General features: G+C 42.4%; 1 protein-coding gene across 1 annotated transcript; it reads left to right on the top strand.

Annotated features, from left to right (window-relative positions):
* Nucleotides 1-297: 297 nt before the first annotated feature.
* Nucleotides 298-18,510, top strand: HAO2 (hydroxyacid oxidase 2). Its single transcript, XM_072348507.1, has 10 exons — nt 298-368; nt 2,966-3,290; nt 5,533-5,628; nt 7,986-8,139; nt 8,835-8,986; nt 10,400-10,683; nt 11,044-11,259; nt 12,988-13,146; nt 15,806-15,875; nt 17,101-18,510. The coding sequence occupies exons 4-10, from the start codon at nt 8,009-8,011 to the stop codon at nt 17,154-17,156; spliced, it is 1,068 nt and encodes a 355-aa protein (XP_072204608.1). The 5' UTR covers nt 298-368; nt 2,966-3,290; nt 5,533-5,628; nt 7,986-8,008; the 3' UTR covers nt 17,157-18,510.
* Nucleotides 18,511-20,056: the final 1,546 nt, after the last annotated feature.

Here is a 20,056-nt window from a genome sequence, read left to right as displayed (position 1 = left end):
TAAATAAATAAATAAAAAAGTTTTCATTGGAAGATGTGGAATCTCTATCAGCAGAGACTGGCACAGATCTGGGTGAATCTGATTTCAGGAAGAGAAGCAGACTAAATAGCCTCTGTATGGAAAATTAGTCATCAGAGCCTGAACCTCTGATTAACCAGCTGAGGTGAGTGTCAGGTCAGCTGTGGGAGCACAGGTGAAGGTAATTCAGCTGTGCTCCCGGAAGGGGTGGAGGCTGACTCCACCTCTCCTAGACTTCATTTAAGGGCTGACCACCATGATGGCAGCATCTCTTTTGGAGATTGCTCCTTTGTGGAGTTCAGGTGATCAGCCTCAAGTGTTTTCTGTTTAGATTGAAGGCATCAGAATTGGTGAGTTTTTCCTATAGATAACCTTTGGCTATCTATTACACCACCATTTTTATATTATTTCCTTCTCTACAGTCCCTCTGGTCTCCTCTCAGCCCAGTTCTTTCTCTCATGTGGGTGCAACTCCCTGGTGCTTCTTGTTTCTACCTGTAATCTGTAGATTTGACTTCTTTCACTTCTAGTATGATGATAACTGGAGGAAAAAAAAAAAAAAAAAAGGGAAAAAAAAGGTGATGAAGAAAGAGAATGTTTAGATTTCTACACAAACCTAATTGGGCTATTGGGTCAAGCACAGTTTTGGATAAAATAGTCTGTAACCAACCCTACTTAATGGTGTAAAATGCTTAATGTCATAACATACGACTGGCTTCAAGAACAGCTGCGCACGCAAATCCAGAGGAAAACTCAAGGCTGAGTCATGCCTGAGCTCCTCTGCTCCTCTACTTTGTGTCAACTCAGCACTTTCAGAGGTAACTTTGGCAGCATTTTCTGAGGGCTAAAGAGTGCTTTGGGAAACAGTCCACAGAGCCTCTGCTCTGTGTTTTCACTTGAAGATGTCACACCTTTCTCCCTATTTTACATACATGCTGCAAGTTGTACTTTACCAGCCTTTACTTGTAAGGCTATTTGCTTGGAGATAGACATGTGTCCAGTATGAGTAGTGCTGTACATGTTCATTATGAGAACAGACAGCCCTTGTCCTACTGCTCCCAGCAATACTTACATGACTTTTGAACCACCTTCTGAAATAATTTTGTTTGTCTGTATTCTACCTGTGACCCTGCTTATGTGCTCCCTCCCTGCTACATGCAGCCCATGACTCCTTTTACTATGAAAAATGACTCTCCTCTTTGGTCTCTCATCCCAACATAATGCTGTTTTGCCCTGACTTGGCATTGCTGGTGAGGTCTGTTAGTGTGCAACTCCAGTATCTTTATGGAGAAGGGTGACCTGAAGAGTTAATCCAGGGAGGGTAAGAGGGACATGGCGTGGGAGGAAGGATGGGTGCCTTCAAAGCATGGAGGATAGGACCAGGGCAATGGTAACCTTGGGAACATCTCTGAATGCTCACAGATTGGATCCAAGGAGGCAGTGCTGACACAGCATTGCTAGCAATTAAATGGCTGTGGATTCTAACCTCACCCTTTCTTTTCAGACCCACTCTATTTTTTTCAACTTGCCACTCACTGTGCTGTGCCCTGTTGTCCCTGGTTTAGCTGATCTTTCCTCTGTGCTCCCTGCTGCACGCCGATCAAACATGAACTGTTTCAGACATTCTGTAACAGGGCTGCAGCTGTCAAAGATGTAGACATCTTACATGAAAACTCATTAGGGCACACAACAGCAAGTTTAGTAAGCCTGGAAGAAAAGCTTAGAAATTACATTTTATCCCATGTAGCAGTGCACCAGAGATGCGAGACTTTATATGGTTGGCTTCCAGACACCCATAGCAGAGCCATCTACTAGCAGGAATCACTTTTCCTTTTTGAGTCTCTAACACTGGGGGTAGATGAGACATATTTTCCTGAAAGGCTTCATAGTTATATGCTGTTCTGCAGAGTAACACTGAGAATAAATCAAACTCTCTTCTGGGTTTCAGAGATGGAAGTGGTTACAGAAAGAACAGCCAAATATTTGGTAGCCTCCTTCACACTCAGTGTGTCATAGACTATCCTCATCTGCCTGTTCCCTAATTATTTCCCTTCTCCAGATTCTTATGTCCCCCTGAGATCCTGCCATCCTGCCCTCTTCCCACCTGGTTGTACTCCTACCTACTCTGTCCCTTATACAGTTACCACTGCCCATACCATCCAGTCTGTACCCATGGGTTCTTTGCAGCTCAGTTTTGAGCTGCTTTCTCTCCATCCTCCCCTCCAGTGTTATGTAAGGCTGAATTCCAGCACAGGTGGCATGAGGGAGGTAGCTCTCTACTCTCTGCCTGTGTTTGGGACTGTTCAAGTTTATTTGGCCCTGGGCAAAAGCATGCTCTGCCCTCAACAAGTCTTCAGTAAAGACAACATCTGGATTTCAGACAAGAACTGCTGAGCATGTGTGAGCAGAGCACAGTGATTTACAGCTAGGCCAGATCTAGTTGGTTTCTCATATGGCCAGCAAGTACACGCTGATGCCCCTAGGGATCAGCCCCCGTTAATTTCAGTCCCCTGCATGAGCACTGAACATCTTATCCTCTGCAGTGAAATCACTGCAAGACATTTTCAGTATAGACCAATCATCATTTTTCCCTAACCTCATTCTTGGAAGTTGCTGACCAGCTTTCAGTGAAGTGTTCCCAAAAAAAATCCAGTCCAAATTAAAAGCAACCAAAAACTGGATCTTATAATCAAAAGCGTTAGGCAAAGCTAAATACAACATTTGTTGCCATCTCCACCTCTAATAGAAGGGTGGCTATTTAAATATTTAATTTTGGGAGAGCTTCCTTGCATGACTGACATGCACGCAAAAAGAGTTTTCCTTCCAAACATGGAGCATGTGCCCAAGAAACACATCTGATAAGGAAAACCAGTGGTGACTGAATGCAAACTGCTATGTGATCTGGTTTATGTTACTTAGAGTTATTTTTCTCCTCTATCTTTCCCCAGATCCTTCACTGAAGTGTTGCGAAGTCCCGAGCTGACCCGACCACTGGTGGATGTGTCAGGGAGATAGATGTCAGCTTGAGCCATGGCAATTTGCCATCTGTGAAAAGCAAACAAATATCACCATCCAGAGTAACGAGCATCGTGATTGTAGCAGGAATTTGAGCACAGATTTACATGGGATCTCTGTGTTTGGGCTCGCAAGCCTTTGATTTTGTTTCTATTAAAAGTAAGCAGCTGCAAAACCCCAGCTGTGCAGGTCTGTGGAAAAAAACAAGCATTGGCCGTTGACTGCCTGACACTCTACCTGCAAGGCTGTACCAGATGTGTGAGTACTTTCTGTATTATGTTCTTTGCTTCTCTGAAGAAGGAAGCAAGCAAGGCTTCCAGTAAAATCTGTAGAGTCTTCTTAAGTGTTTTATTGCATTTCAGTGAACAGGCTCCAGAATTTTAAAACTTGTCCGCTTTTTTCAGTTATACAGAAAGAGCTCTAGTAATAGATATTATCTCTGTGGCAAACTTTGATTTCCTTAGGGCTTCAGAGCTTCCCAGCTGAATCAGAAGCATTGCAGAAGATGCTACTTATGGGACAAGGAGTCATTGCTATTTTGCACTGAGTCTACTGTTGAAAGAAATAAATATGTCCAGATGTACCATCTCCTAAAAGTCACAGTATACAAGTAGAGATTCTGAACCAAAGTGCAATAGCTACAAAGAGTCTTTAATTCGTGCAAAATTATGATAATCAAGAGACTATAAAACTTTATGGTTTGGTAAATTGGCTGCAATCTGCATCCCTGGAGGTGAGGGAAACTGAGATCAGCGTGGTGATGAATATGACTGAGGGCCCCACAGATCACTTGTAGTCTGAAATGAAAATCAGGCCAGACCAGATGTAGCTACATTTATTAGTGTGCTGTGCATTGGAAAATCTTAAGAATAAGACAAAGAGAACGAGGATTTCCAAGCATTATATATATATATCCAAGCATATTAGCAGGCAGTCTAATGGAATCATTCTATCAGCCTTGATACAGCAGTACCTGGCAGATCATGAAGGTCTCTTTTTGCTATTGCCAGTGTAGCTTGATATATGACCCAAAGCTGACATCTAGTGGAAAGAAGAGTAGTCACAGGACTTTTCTTCCCCGGCGTGTGTTTTTCAGTGTACTGAAACTATAGGTGGTGTTTTGCTCTTTTTTATTCTGGAAGTCATGCTGAGTGTCACACTAAGTGGATTTTCCTGGGCAGAAAAGCAAAACGAGACGCTCATTGTCACTCAAGTTAAGTGTGGATCTTGTCTCATTTGTAATAGTCTATTGATAAGTGAATACCAGAAGCTTCGCAGTGTGCTGTCATAATAAGATAATGTAGATAATAAGCTCCAAAGGCAGAATGTTAAAAAAGTCTTTAAAAGAGAATGGTTTGGATGATCATGTCTGGTAGAGTTTGGGCAAAGCATTCTAAATACATCTCACAGAAGAATAAATGTTCACTTCAGCTGCAGAAATGGTGCTGTGGTGTAGGACTTAGATCTGCAGTTCTGGATCACAGCAGACCCTTGGAGAGAAGCCCACGAGGCTGCAGTGCTATTCAGCCTGCAGTTCTCCCCATCCTTCGACTTGCTTACTGCCTCTGCTGTGCTACTTGGGCTGGGAGGATAAGGCTGATAGGACTTAAGGAATGTTTAAGCAAAACTCTGCTTCGCTTTCTGCTCCTGGTATCACATGCTTATGGAGGAAAAAGGGCATCTCAGTATTCAGTTAGTAAAAATATAAGTTTCAAGAAGAATTGAAAAAAGGAACCCAAAACACTAAAAAACAATGAAGGACAAATAAAACTGTCCAGTGCTTACTTTTCATAACTTGCAAATTTAAGTCAATACTATAAATCTGCTGGCACCTCAGAACTGGTTTGTAATGCTCGGCAGCAGAGGGGGAGGAAAGCACAGAGGAGGCTCACCAGTTCCCAGGAACAGGAAGGGAGAGGACAAACAGAACTCCTGGAGGTGGCTGGGCAACAAAGACCAGGGGGACTGAAAGTGGATCCTGAGAGTGTAAAAATGGTAGAAGGCAGACTACTTATTCGCTGTTGATTGCTGGGGAGTTGGACTAGATGATCTTTATAGATCAACTCAAATTCTTCTATGATTCTTTATTGTAGGAAGCAAAAAATATCTCCTCCACATATTGGGGCAAAGATTCAAGGCTCTGTAGCTGTAGGCTGGAACCATTTGCCCTGTCTTGGATCATCTTCTTGAGTGATGTTTATAGCACATATAGGAGCAAATTACCTGCAGACTTGAAAACAAAGCTTTTGTTGGCCAGGGGCAGGTAAACACAATGAATCTGTCCAGAAATACTTTTAACGTCCATAGGGGAATGCACAGCCCTCAGCCACTGCCAAAGAGCACAGATCCAGCGCTGCTTTCCAGGCAATTGCTATGTAGACAAGGTGAAGCTTTTTTTGGGGGGGAATGATCTGATAGCAAAACATTGGTGTTATGCAAACAGTACAAAGTTTATTGCAGGATTGAGCTTTAATCTCTTGTGGTTTCTTATTGACAACAGAAAAATTAGAAGCTCAGTGAAAAGGCCTTCTCTCCGTCCTGTCTGTAAGCTGCCTTGAAACAGAGGATCCCACTGCTGCTCTTTGTAAAACCCAAAGTAAGTCTTAAATGAGAGACAGCAAGGATTGGGTCTAGATTGCTGAAATTTCCTGTGTTTCTTTTTCTGCTTGATTTATCTCTTTGTGCTTCCTGATTTTGGCCTTCCTAAGTGCAGGAAGAGCAAGAATCATGATATGTGATTTATGGTATATCAAGATAAATGGTACATGAAATCTTGTGCTGTCAGATGTGGTTGAATGTCATGAAGACTTACAGAGAGGGATTGAAAGACTTTCACCACCTGACACCTGATGCCTGCCGGGAGAGGCAAAACAACACTGAAGAAATCAGTCAGACTTCTTTTTTCCAGGGATTCCCTCTGCTTTGACTTTTTTTCTAGAAGAGAATGAAGTCCTAATGTTCAAGTGTATACACTGGGATCTCAGTCAGTGAGATACATCTGCTTCTGCAGTGTTACAGGTTGGGTTAATGTAATTAACCCACGACCATACCTGTGTCAGGAGCGCACAACCTCAGAATCATGGGATGAGTTTTGGTGAAGCTTGCAGACTTGATAATCTGCTGTGGGAGGCTAATCTGGAAACTAGGATATTTACTTCTTCCTGTATGTTTGTGGAGAAATCAGACCAAAGCCACAGGTGTTTTAAAACTTCATGCTTTCATATATCTTGAATAAAACCAATTTAATCAGAGCCAAAGAAGTAATCACAACAAACAATACAGAAGATTGATTTTTGCCTTGTGTTTTTTACTTGTTTCCTTGCATATGGGTACAGTTGGCTAAAATATGAATTTGCATAGTTTTTAGACCCGTCTGGATCACAAGTATGCAAGTGCAGGCATTTGATAGTCAGCACTTCTGCTGGTTTGTTGAGACATCTGGGCCACACAATGTCTCTTCTATTCCCTGAAAGATCAAGGGCAGTACTTAGAACTGTGTTTTGTGTTGTGGAATTTGGTTTTTGTGAGCTATGAATTTTGTATGCTCTCTTTCTAGCGTGTATCTGCGCTCTAGTATGCAATGCAACCAGGGAGGTATTTGTTACAAAAGAGAACCAAAGATACTTCGTGGGTTTTTTTTTTTTGGTTTTTTTTTCTCCAGCTATGACCTTGGCAGTGAGTCTGGACATAGTTTTGCAATGCATTCATGCTGGAGCAGGATAGACATAGGCTCTGTATTTACGTGCTTCTGAATTTTATGGGCTTGCACTTAGTCACTGCTCTCTGTAACTAATTGTTTGGTCAGGCAGCCATCCTGAGGGGATCTAGCAGATGATGTTATGGGACTGCCTTTGATGAGAATTACTGGAATAAATAATCCAGATAGTTTTAAGATGGAATTTATGATGGAATTAGTTAACTGCTGTGTCTTAAAATAGCAGGGGACTTGAAGTGTCCTCTTTTAGGCTTCTGTACATTAAGACAGAATAAAGAGAGGCATAAAGATGCAAGCTCCTTCCTACCCTCATGTGTGCATCTGCTAGCTTTCTCTATAGTAGGGCAGAGAACAGACAGCAAGATTTGCCTGCAATCAGACGAAATAGTTATTTGCTCTGGGTAATCATAGCCTGAATAAGGAATAACTGGAATTGGAAAGAAGTTCTGATTCAAGAGGAATCTCAACAGGCAAAAGAGTCTGCTCTTAGGTCCTGTAATTTTGTGGAGCTTCTTGAGGTCATCACACTTGCAAGATCAAGACTTTACATTTTAGGAAATGCCCAAATAAGTATCAGTCACTGAAATGATGTATGTGGGAGACAGAACATACCACAGACCAAGTTCAGCAAGCAGATGTATCTTGATGACTCAGATACATCTTTAAAAATCAGTTTATGTGGGAGGTTGGATTAGTTGACTTCCAAAAGTCCCTTATGTTTGCTAACTCTGCCACAATTCTGTGACAACTAAGCAGGCATTTGGGTCATTTTGGGATTATTTTTGAAAAAAGATCAGAGCAAACTCAACACGTCACCTTGGGACTCTAAACTTGCATAAGAGCAATCTTGTCAATATTTTGGGACACAAGAACAGGATATTTAGGATGTTATGTGGATAAATTAAATGTGCTCAAGGGCCAGTGTCGAGTAAAGTGGTACTACCTCAGGGTAATCCTGATCATGAGAGCTGCCTCAATCATGTTTTTTATTCCCAACAGGAATGTTTCCTGACTATTAGGGTGATAGGGCATTTATAATTCAGCCAAACATATTGCAGACCAGCATGTGTTATGTGATGTCTGTCCCTTGCCAATTATGTATTTGGCACAGGAGGCCAAATAGAAAGCAAGAAGCTACAAGACAGAGGGGACCAAAGTTTTCATTAAAGGACTGTGGTGTTTCTGGATGAGAGAATAACAGTTCAAGAATCTGATTTCCATGTTATTCTTTTCTCCAGGGTTCCCAGAGCATCTCTGTGCAATGGCTATGGTGTGTCTGTTGGACTTTGAAGCTTATGCTGAAAAATATTTACCTAAGATTGCTTGGGATTTCTTTGCAGCAGGAGCAGATGAGTGTAGCACCCGGGATGAAAACATCCTGGCATATAAAAGGTAATGTGGGGAAGAAGTGGGGGTGTTCTGCTGGAAACTATTAAACTGTGTTTTTGTGCAAGTGTTTGGGTAAGGCTGAAATTGCATAAGATACAAGGGATGCTGAGGATGCAGGCAAATAGTGTGGTGTGGTATGTTATGATGTGTAAAGTTATGGCATGGCATGGTATGGTATGACAGAAAAGGGGATGTGTGGCTATAACAGAATGAGATGCAACGTGCAGCATGTGGTCAATGTCAGGAAGTCTACATGATAGTAGTGAGAGATTTGGACAATATGCAGTGGACAGTGAGGTCAGGTACAACATACAATGAGTGCAGGTGTGATTGGTAAGTGAAAGACAGAGACCTGGGACTAGGCTGCAAGTAGAAACAATCTATGGGATGGATAATAGGAGAACAAAGGAGGTAAACCATGGCAATCTGAAGTGGGAAGTGTAGAAATGAAGTACTGTGACCAGTGGGCAGGAAGTATGTGGTTAACGACAGGTGGTAATGGCAGAAGTGCTAGCTGAATTGACCCTTGAAAGCAAGGAAGAGGATGAAGAGCCTTTTTATATGCTTATTTCTTTATTAGCTCTGATTGCTACATTCCAATAGGTAAATGCAGACCTGGTTTCCATACAACTTTGAAAGCAGAAAAGCCACCAGGCAGCTACCATCCTGAAGGGTGTTTTATTTCTACTGCCTTTCAGGATTCGTTTTCGGCCACGTATGCTGCGAGATGTATCTATGCTGGACACTAGGACTAAAATCCTGGGGACTGAAATCAGCTTTCCAGTAGGAATCGCCCCAACTGGCTTCCACCAACTAGCATGGCCTGATGGAGAGAAAAGCACAGCCAGAGGTACTCTTCTGCTTTGCCATCATGTAGTAAATATGATTTGTGAAATAAGACAACACTGTTTTTTCCAACTTCACAGGTGAGAAGCTGTTAGGATAGTTTGAAGTATGACTGAGCAAAGTGTTCAGATTCCAAAGGGTAAACCTTATTTTATCCTTGCTTATGAATGACCTAGCCCTTGTTGCGAATAACCCACTGGTGTCTGGTAATATGGAGTGCAGGAGAAGCTGTGTACTGCTGCACTTTTCCAGTTGCCACTGTTACCAGATCAGTCCTATATTGCTGATTTGAGTCAGAGACTGTGGACACGTTGCTGGGCTACACCGAAGAACCACACAGGTCTTCAGTGCCTGAGTCTTTATGTAGACATAAAGTGGTGGACAAGACTCAGCCTGTATATTCCTCAGTGCTGATTAGAACAGTGTCAGCCTTGGAGAATAGCAGGGCCTCTCAGCTTAATCATATGTTAAGTTTGGAGAGCTAACCCCAACAAGTGTTTTTTTTCCTGTGTACATTTCTGTGTATACTGAGAGCATTTGTATATGCATTCCTACAGGGAAGCAGACATGAGGAGGAAGGTCTGGCTTTTTTAAAAACGACTTAAATCACAGAATCATAGAATGTCTTGAATCAGAAGGGATCTTCAAAAGTCATCCATTTCCAATCCCCCCTACTTTGGATATGGACACCCCCTATCTGGTCAGGCACCCCATCCAACCTGACCTTGAGCACCTCTGGGGTAGGGCACCTATAGCTTCTGTGGGCAGCCTGTGCCAGTGCTTCAACACTTTCTGAGTAAAGAATTTCTCCCTAACATCTAAGCTAAATCTAACCTCCTTTAGTTCAATACTACTCTCCTTTTCCTATCACTGTCAGACTGTGTAAAAGTCAGTGTCCCATCTTTTTATGTACTGGAAGGCCACAATGAGCTCTCCCCACAGTTTTCTCTTCTCTAGGATGAACAAGCCCAGCTCCCTTAATGTTTCCTTGTAGTGAGGTGCTCCAGCCCTCTAACCATCTTCATGGCCCTTCTCTGGACCTGCGCCAATGACTCATAATCCTTCCTGTACTGGGAGACCCAGGTCTGGATGCAGTACCACAGACAGATCCTTGCCAGGCCAGAGCAGAGGAGAACAATTACCTCCCTTGTACTAAGTTTGAAAAATGAAAGCAACAGTTGTTAAGTTACCTTAATTCCCTAACCACGATCCTACAGCAGCATGTGGCAAAGTCAGCTGTTTTTAATCTCTGAGATGTATATGTCAGCTGGCAGATCTCTATCTTTGGTAGGATATACAAAAAACGGGAGTTCAGGTTTTTCTCTGTAAACAATGTACAGAAAGAAAATCATAGCCGTTGTCTGACAGGGATGCTCAAGTGATCTTCATTCTGATTATTTTTCAATACCTCACAAAGCGGCCAAAGCGATGGGCACCTGTTACATTGCCAGCACCTACTCTACTTGCTCATTGGAAGAGATCACTGCAGCTGCTCCTGGTGGCTTTCGGTGGTTCCAGCTCTACATCCTCCGCAACAGGGCAGTCTCTAGGCAATTGGTCCAACAGGCAGAGGCCTTGGGCTTTCAGGGCCTTGTCCTCACTGTGGATCTTCCCTACACTGGCAAAAGGCGCAATGATGTCCGTAATGGCTTCCAACTTCCTCCCCACATGAAACTGAAGAACTTGGAGGGAGCCTGTGAGGTTTGTGAAATGATCTCCTTCTTTCATTCTTTGTGCTTGTGTGTACCACATGAGACAAAACCACTGGGTAACTGCTGCTTTGGTATCTGCTGCATCTGGGGCATAGCTTCTCCCCTCCTTTTTCTGCAGCCTTCTAGCTTTACCTCCTGCCATCCTGGCTGCTGGCTTTAACATCCCAGTGCAGCTTCCTCAGAGACACTGATTTCCATCCTCATTGTTGTCATCTAGAATTGCATGCCTTAAGACACTGATAAATATGATTGCTAGAGGTTTAATTAACCTCTTCTAGGGTAGGGGAGGACTTCAAGTCTCTATGTTGTTACAGTTCAGATGAGGTTTTGTTCTGTTTCATGGCTGTAGGGAGATGACCGATCTGAGTATGGACTGCCACCCAACAGCCTGGATCCTTCAGTCACCTGGAATGATATCTACTGGTTGCGGAGCCTGACTCACCTGCCCATTATCATCAAAGGGATCTTGACAAAAGAAGATGCAGAGCTTGCAGTGAGGCATGGAGTTCAGGGAATTATTGTGTCCAACCATGGTGGAAGGCAACTGGATGGAGCACCTGCTACTGTAAGTGAGAAAAAGGATGTCCCATGAGTATTGTGTGCACGTTTGTGCTAACTTGGCTACTGGCACACAAATCTTATTAAATGTGCTTCTGGTAGACTTGTGTGTTGCACAGCTGTGGATATTTGCAGATGTACTATAGATTTAAACAAGCGAGGTGCTTGCCTTGGCATAAGCTGCCTACTCAAGTATTTCCTCGGTGTCTCGGGAAGGGTCTTTAACCAGCACTGAGCTCCCATTACTGCAGCAAAACTGCTGGCCTAACTTAATAAAACTTTTCATCATGAGCTGATGCAGAGCACACATATTCTTTGTACGCTGCATCAAAAATAAAACAAAGCTCTGGAACCAGAAAATGTGTAAATGAGAGAATAATGTACTCCCGTTGTTCACAAATGTCAAAATATGCACAAACGGTGCAACTAGATTTAGTGAGAGACCTCTTTGTGTCTTTGCAGACTCAAGTCTAAATAAGAATCTATCAACTTTATGAAGCTAGGAAAAAAAAAAAAAAAAAAAAAAAGGTAATTTATCCAGAGAAAAGTTCTCCCAAATTTTGATTTGTACAAAGAAATAATAGTTTGTCGGACTTATGTACCTCACTGCTTTAATTTGGTTTCCATTTTACCAACTGTTCTAAATTTACATGTCCGTATTGCATATTCTTACAGGAATTTTTGGGGGTTGTTTTCCACTGTACAATAAAACTAGTGCCAGGAAATTCTCTTCTATGTCAAGGGTGATAATAATAAATGCACTTTCTAAATGTTATAGACATAATAATGGAAACGATGTCCATGTAAAATTTCTTACATGCGTAGACAAAACAGTAGATATTTAGTTCAGTACTCCTCTAGTGCCAAACTTGCCAACAGAGGCTACTGCCAGTGCTCTTGGTGAGCTACCCTTGGAACATTTCAGCCCCAAAGTTTTTAGCTTGAAATTCTGAAGAGTGATGACCGATTGGAAAAAAAATCTATTCAGCAATCTTAGTTATAGTTGCTTTTATTAAGAAGATGAAAATCAAGGAAGAGAGAGTAAGAAACTGCAGAAAAGAGATCTTTGTGTTTGCTGAGGAGAGTTAATTGTGTTTTGTCCAAGGTCATGCCACTGTGATAGTGCCCTTGGGACCAGAACCAGTGCTCTGCATGGTACTGCTCTGTGCTACTAAACTTGTACTGCATAAAAGACCTCAGGGAATCAAGAGATAGCCTGAAGGAAACAGTATGATGTTGACTGTGCTACATAGCAGATCAAATCCTGCTTTATGGGTTTTCAGCAGGCTTTCTACCAGTGGTCACTAGGAGTGGGATGAAATGTGAGTTTGGCAATTTAAACAGTTGTAGGGAGTAATCTAGCACTCTTTTTATGAGCGTGTATAATTCATCATTGTCTCAAATGAAAGTAAGATACTAAAAGCTATTATTTCTAGTGAAATTTATTGTTTAAATTTTTGAAGAAAACAACACCAAAATCAAGTGAAAATATTGCTTTTCCACAAAGCAGAAGTGCTAGAAAAGAATGTCCATATAAGAAAACTATCTGGCAACTAAAGCAAGGAGAAGCACTGTATTGTACAGTTTCTGGTCCTGAGTTATTTATGATGCATTTCTGTATTTCATTTTGAGAGCTTATTCTGTTCTAGTATACCTGTCTGACTGCGTGGGATATCACCTCTTAGTCTTGAAACCAAAAGTTGAGCCCACGTTGCAAATGGCTTCTTCTTTCCAGATAGATGCTCTGGTTGAAGTTGTGGAAGCAGTACGAGACAGAGTTGAAGTTTATTTAGATGGTGGCATACGAAAAGGAAGTGATGTATTGAAAGCACTGGCATTGGGAGCAAAATGTGTCTTTATTGGAAGACCAGCTTTATGGGGTCTAGCCTACAAGGTAAGTAAGGAGATTTTATCAAGGAATCACAGAACAGTTGGGGTTGGCAGGTCCCTCTAGGTCCATCTGATCCAACCCCTACTCCAGCAGGAACACCAGAGCAGGGTGCCCAAGGCCACATGAAGGTGGCTTTTAGAGATCTTGTTGAGCCTAATGAGATCAAATAGGACCAAGTGCAAGATGTTGCTCTTGGGTCAGGACAACCCCAAATATGGTTACTGAATGGGAGAACTCATTGAGAGCAGCTCTGTGGAGAAGGACTTGGGGATCCTGGTGGATGAAAAGCTGGACATGAGCCAGCAGTGTGCACTTGCAGCCCAGAAAGCCAACTACATCCTGGGCTGCACCTAAGGAGGGGTGGCCAGCAGGGAGAGGGAGATGATTGTCCCTCTTTGCTCTGTCCTTGTAAAGCCCCACCTGGAGTGGGGCCATCCAGTCCTGAGGCCCCTCAATAGAAGAAAGATGTGAAGCTGTTGAATCAGATGCAAATGAGGGCCAGGAAGATGATCTGAGGCTGGGATACCGCTCCTATGGAGAAAGGTTGAGGGAGTTGGGCTTATTCAGCTTGTAGAAGAGAAGGCTTTGGGAAGACATTGCAGACTTTCAATACTTGAGGGAAGTTTATAAACAGGAGGGAGCCTAACTTTTTACTCTTTTGATAGTCACAGAACAAGGAGGAACATTTTTAAACTAAAAGAGGGGAGATTTAGGTTATATGTTAGAAAGAAATCTTTTACTCAGAGGGTGGTGAGGCACTGGAACAGGCTGCCCAAAGAGGTTATGGGTGTCCCATCTCTGGAGACATTCAAGGCAAAGTTTGAGGGGATCCTGGGTAGCCTTAGCTAAAGGGTGGCAATCCTGCCTAAGGAAGGGAGTTGGCCCTAGAAGGTCCCTTCCAACCCATTCTGTGATTCTATAATCTCTAGGGAGGAGACTCCACAACCTCTGGACAACCTGTACCACTGCTTCATCACCTGCACAGCACAGAAGTGCTTTGTGGTGGTCAGTAGTGTACCAGTTTGCATTACCTCTTGTCCTGGCACTGGACACCACTGAGAAGAGCCTGGCTCCACCAGCACTGAACCCTCCCCTCAGGCATTTATACACATTGATGAGATTCCCTTGAGTCTTCTCTACTGTGAACAGCCCCAGGTTGCCTGTCTACTCCTCAAACTCCCCATGATTCCATAGGTGTTATCTGACAGTTGTATAGAAATTTTTTTGTTTGTTTTTGTTGGATTTTATGTGTCGTTGCAACAAACTGAATGAAACATAGACACTTTGGTTCATTTAAAAATACACTGGATTTTATGTTTTAAAATATGATTTTGAAACCGATAGCATTGTTCTGTGGGCCTCGATTCCTTGGTGCTGAAGGCTGCTGTTAAAATACTGTAGGAATCAAAACCATCAATGCATTTGAAAATGGGAGGCAGGCTTATTTGCCATAAAAATGAGTGTGAAAATTTTATTTGCTGCCAGATTTCTCAAAAACAATGTATGATTTTGATACAGAAGTTTCACAGTGCAGTTATGGATACTTTAGAAATACACGAGGATCTTTATTCCACTGATACTTAGACCATTTTGGACAAGACAGAGATTTGTGCTCCAGACCCCTCCTGTATTGGTTTTTAATGTACAGATGGAAACAAAATGTACAGAAGGTATATAAGTGAATAAGTAAAGGAAAAACTCACCAATGGTGGTGCCTTGACTGAAGCAGCTGGGGCAGTCCTCCCTGGTGAGCGATCTCCAAGAGATACTGCTCCAGTGGGAGTCAGCCCTTAAATGAGGTCTCAGCGGGGATGGAGTCAAGCTCCACCCCTCCCGGGAGCACAGCTACATCACTCTCACCTGTGCTCCCACAGCTGACCCCATACTTGCCTCAGCTGATTAATCAGAGGTTCAGGCTGTGATTACCAATCTCCCATACACCTCCCCTGTTTCATTGCCCTTCTCTGCACACAATCCAGGGCCTCCACATCTTTCTTGTAGTGACGGGCCCAAAACTGAACACAGTACTTGAGTTGTGGCCTCATACTATTGTGATTTGCCTAGCTATATTTTTCAGTAATGCAAACAGACAAGAGATGGGATTTGTTGCTATAGTTCAGTGTTTTAGTATTATATTCCTTAGAGTATTTCTAAAAATGTTCTTCAGTGGCATTATCCTAGCATACAATAGAGGGAGGATATATGAAAGCTGTGATACCCAAAGCATTCTTCTTTGCAAGAAATCAAAATTAAAAAATATACCTGAATAAATTAAAAATTTTAAGCTTTTCCATACATGAAACTTTCATTACATCATAAAATACTGTCAGCACTGCAAGACTTGACATTTTAAGACAAGTCCACTGGCAGAGGTTAGCTAAAAACTAAAAAAAAATGAAACCCTAACAGCTAGAAAATGACAGAAGTGATAAACAGCTTTGTTTTCTTCCCCTGTTCAGATGTATCTCAAAATGAAAAACATCTAAAATAATCTGTGATGAGCTGAGCACATTCAGCATATCATTTTAATCATTCATCTGTTGGAGAGGCAGGAATTGGCACTGCCTTGAGGGACTGTCCCAGTTCTCACTGTGCAAGCATCCCGCAGCACTGCTCTGTGCCAGTGTTCCTTTTGTCCTGACTGTTTTCATTGTTGGAGCAGGGTGAAGAAGGTCTTCAGGATGTTCTGAGGATTCTGCATGATGAGTTTCGTTTGTCAATGGCCTTAGCTGGTAAGCATTTGGCAGGTGGTTTGTAATTGGTGACACAGAGGTTTGGCACGCAACTAGAGCTCCTTGTGCAAGGCATCTAAAATCAGAAGCCTGATGGTCACAGAATAGGAATCCGTGTGAAAAGGAATTGGGCTGGTTCTGGTTGCTATATTTAAGATGATGCTTTAGCTCCTGCAAAACTGCTTTGCATCTGGGTTGTCACTGCGATGAAGTTTGCGAGGAATTACATTAAAGCAGATTCCTGATCAATTTTAAACTAATGAAATGTAAAACAGCAAAAGTTGGAGTTTCAGTTTTGATGGGAACTGTACGCATGAAAAATTCAGAAAAAAATGGATTTTTTTCTCTGTCTATAACCAAATATGGCCCATATGTACAGATTCAAATATCTGCTTTTCACATGCCTAAAATCCTCTGTCTCTCCTCTGGGATACTATTGTTGTCCCTACTTCTGTTTCTCACCTGTGGTTCTACCTCTGTCTGCCATGTTTGACCCTGCACTGAAAAGCAAATTTGTAGTTTGGGTTCCAGTTATGTATATGAACACGTAGAGCAATAGGGTCCAGTGCAGGAGTATTTAAACACCAACAAAAAAAGTCTTGTCACAATTCTAATCATGTTTTAAAGACTTTCATTTTTTCAGTGACTATAAACTCAAGTGGACAGCAACACTAACTATAAGACTGGGAATAAAATCTTATTGGAGGTTTCTTCATAGTCTGCTTTTTAGGTGACTACTTTTTCACTGGTAAAGATTACTACAAGTTTTTTTCCAAAAGGCTCTCATACTTTACTTGCAAATGGGTGCCAAATTCATGAAGAGTGGTTGGTTGGGACTTTATGGAAGGACTGTGCAATTCCACTCAGATCTGACCAAATGAAACAACACTGTAAATCTCCATCTCCAGTCACTTGACTCTCAGCTCTCTGTCCTTTCTGTCTTCTTCCATTCCTGGCTGGATCAGATAGTTCTCTGCCCAGATTGGGGTTAGGATTTTTATTTTTATTTTTATTTTTATTATGTCCAGATTTTCTTGTGTTGGAAGGCCAGTGCCTAACTTCAAAGGAAAAGGTGCCATTGAGTGACAGGGACCTGAGCAGTTGAGATGCCAACCTACCTGTACACAGCTCACTCAAGATGAGACCTGTAGGCTATGAGTCAGAGAAGTTTTATCCACAGACCTTTCTCTCTCACTAATGCGTCTCATTTCTTCATCTATTTCAGGCTGTGCCAGCATCTCAGAAATTGGCCGAGACCTGGTTCAGTTTTCAAAGCTGTAAACAGTCTCCTGCAACACCTGAGCATAAGAAGACAATGGCTGAGGTTCCACAGCAGACTGAAGAGAGACAAAGAAGTGAAAATGTTGAATAATAACGTCTGAGAAGGACTTCAGGAAACTCTTGAGGCAATTAGGAAAAGCTCTGTATTAGAAGCAGTCACTGTTTGCTTTTTTGAGACCAATGAGTTCTTTAACACTTCAGATAGAGGATACTTGCTTAAATACATATAATTTAAACTGATTATTCCCTGACATTACCTATGTTGGGCATTACTCCCAAAATCAGCTCTGTCTGGCAGCCAGATTGCAGTCTGACTGCAACTCAAGTTACATACTTCTCTAATTCAGGCAGTATTGTATCTTCCATTGCCTCGGCATTCCTGGATGAATTCATAGCAGGTACAGAAGCTAGATAAATCAAATAACAGACACCATATCTCCCCTTTGAGGTGGAGTAGGTATTGTCTTCTTCTAAATGCAGAGAAACCAAGTGATTAGTGACCAAAGCAATGGGCTCTGCTCCCTGTGGAGTGCATCTCCTTGTGCAGATGGTTAATGTGGTCCATGCACTCATCAGAACAGTGGTCAAGATTCACACATCTTCCAAGTGCAGCATAAGTTTGTGGCAGTGCCTAAATGGATCAGATAAACTGATCAGATACTCCTGCCTTCCTTGTCTCTTTCTCTGCGGATGAGTTATTGCAGATAGGTAGAAGCTGCTAGTACCACCTCAGCAGTACACACTTTGCAGTCCCAGACCTGCTGCCATGTGAGCAGCATACACCTCTGAGGAGCAGAAGTGCATGCTCATTGGTTCCCTGTCACTGAGTTGTGTCTTGCCCTCCCGTGAGGAAGCACATCCTTGCCTGTGCCACCCACTGGACATCACTGGAGGTGATGGGTCCATGACAAAAACCAGGAGTTTTGTTTGCTTTCTCTTAGTCCTCTTTCACCTGGATATTTCCTTTTCAGTCTCATTCCTTGGAACACAGCCTTCAGCGACACCACTGAGACTTTCTTTCCCCTCTCTTCCTCATTCCGTCTCCTTTCATCATCTCGCTGCCCCTGCCAATCTCCCTTCTACATTACTTCTTTAGAAATATTTCAGTTCTCACCTAGGCTACACCACAATCTCCTAATCTTGCAGAGCTTTGCAGATCTCTGAAAAGTGGCCACAACCTCCTCTCTCCAAACTCCTGAAGTTGGCTGCTATCTCCTGCTAATGTCTGACTCAATACTTCCAGTCTGTTTTTGCCATCCCATGTGTACATTCCCACCGGGCTCTTGTAGAGTTGTTTGCATGCTTCATATTTATACATAGCAGTGGAACTTATTTTTGTGCTATTTGTAATTAGCTTTAGCCTCTGGAGTGCCAAGGAGGTGATTTTCACCATTTTTCATTTCCAAATACTCCAGCTACAACATACTGCCACCAAAAATGCATTTGAGCTCTTACGTCTAGGAGGAGCTTAACAACAATTAATCTTTGTATTATGCTGTCCATGTATAGCCATAAACAGAATTCATCTAAAATAACTGAAATTCCTGTGTAGACTTTTGGTCTTTCCTATAAATGTGATGTTGTGCAAATCTTCTCAGGCTTAATAAAGTCTTCTAAATAAGCTTAGGCAAACTACATAGGAAAGCTGATAATGTGTTTTGTCTTTAAAAATGCAATGGAATCTTAAAAATATCTGCTAAGACACCTGACTCCTTGCTTGCTCTGAAGGAAATTTTAAGGCTAGACTACCACTGTTGTTTGGTTTTTTTTGGCTGAAGTATGCTGAGGATGCCAAATGTCATTTAGTGCCAGAGGGGTGCCAAGATTCTGGGTACATACTCTGTTTCATATGCCTCCCATTTTTCCCATGCACACAGGGATCCATTTCTTGTACACCTGCAGCTATTTTCTACTTTCTCCTCTCTGCTAATCCCCTGGTTTTGCAAGAATAGGAAGGACTGAGTCATGCCAAGCAGGACTCAGCTGATGTGAAGATACATGAATCCAGAACTGCTGCCCAAGTCTCCACTACCCAGCTGGTGCCTCAACCTGCAAGACTCAAAAAACCTCACTAGGCCCTCCTTGGTGTGCATAGAAGTACAGCAGGTATGCCTACACACTGAGATTGTTCTGCCTGCTCCCTGGCATTTTATCCCCTGTGCAGAGATTGGGAACCGATGGTGAAATAAAAGGGAATTTAAGGACTCATGTGAAATGTAAAATGTAAAACTAGGATTGTACCACACTTTCCTGTGTGTAGTTTGTAGTAGATTCTTAGTCTTTTTTAAGACACCAAGCAGACTTCAGGGCTGTATGTATGCTGCCCCCTGCCATCCCCTCCACAGTCAAGGGGATTTTGAGAACTGAATAGTATCATCAACCAAGACTTCTTTTATGTTCAAATGCAGGTCTAAGGAGAAGGGAAGATTTTCCTTGTCAAGCTTGTGCCAATGTCACAAGACAGTGACTAGCAAAGGAAAAGGATCTGAGTGCTCCAACTGTACTCTCCCATAGTGCCATGGGCACAAGTTTATTCTAGTGGGGCACAGAGGAGCTGACAAGCAGAGTTGGTCATGTACCTCCAGTTCACAGCAGTGAGCTGTGCAGCTGGTAGCAGTCACGTTGCCCACTTCCCTTGGAGTCAAGCTATCAAGAAAAGACCTTCTGAGTATGCCCTACTTCAAAATGTCCTTACAAAGACAGAAAAGAGATGTTGATTCATACTGTTTAGGCTAAATTTCTCACAGAGATAAAAGTGTCTGCAGTAATCTTGCAGAGGCCTTCACATTCCAGTAATAACAAACCTTGTGGGCAGACTCACAGGCAGGCAGATAAGACTCATGAATAATAACAACCCTTTGATGGAGTTCAAGGCTGTACAAGAAGAGACCACATGGACT

Source organism: Excalfactoria chinensis, chromosome 1, assembly GCF_039878825.1.
Source record: "Excalfactoria chinensis isolate bCotChi1 chromosome 1, bCotChi1.hap2, whole genome shotgun sequence".
Taxonomy (NCBI): domain Eukaryota; kingdom Metazoa; phylum Chordata; class Aves; order Galliformes; family Phasianidae; genus Excalfactoria; species Excalfactoria chinensis.
Note: the sequence above shows the minus strand (reverse complement) of the source record. Positions and strands in the feature narration are given on the sequence as shown.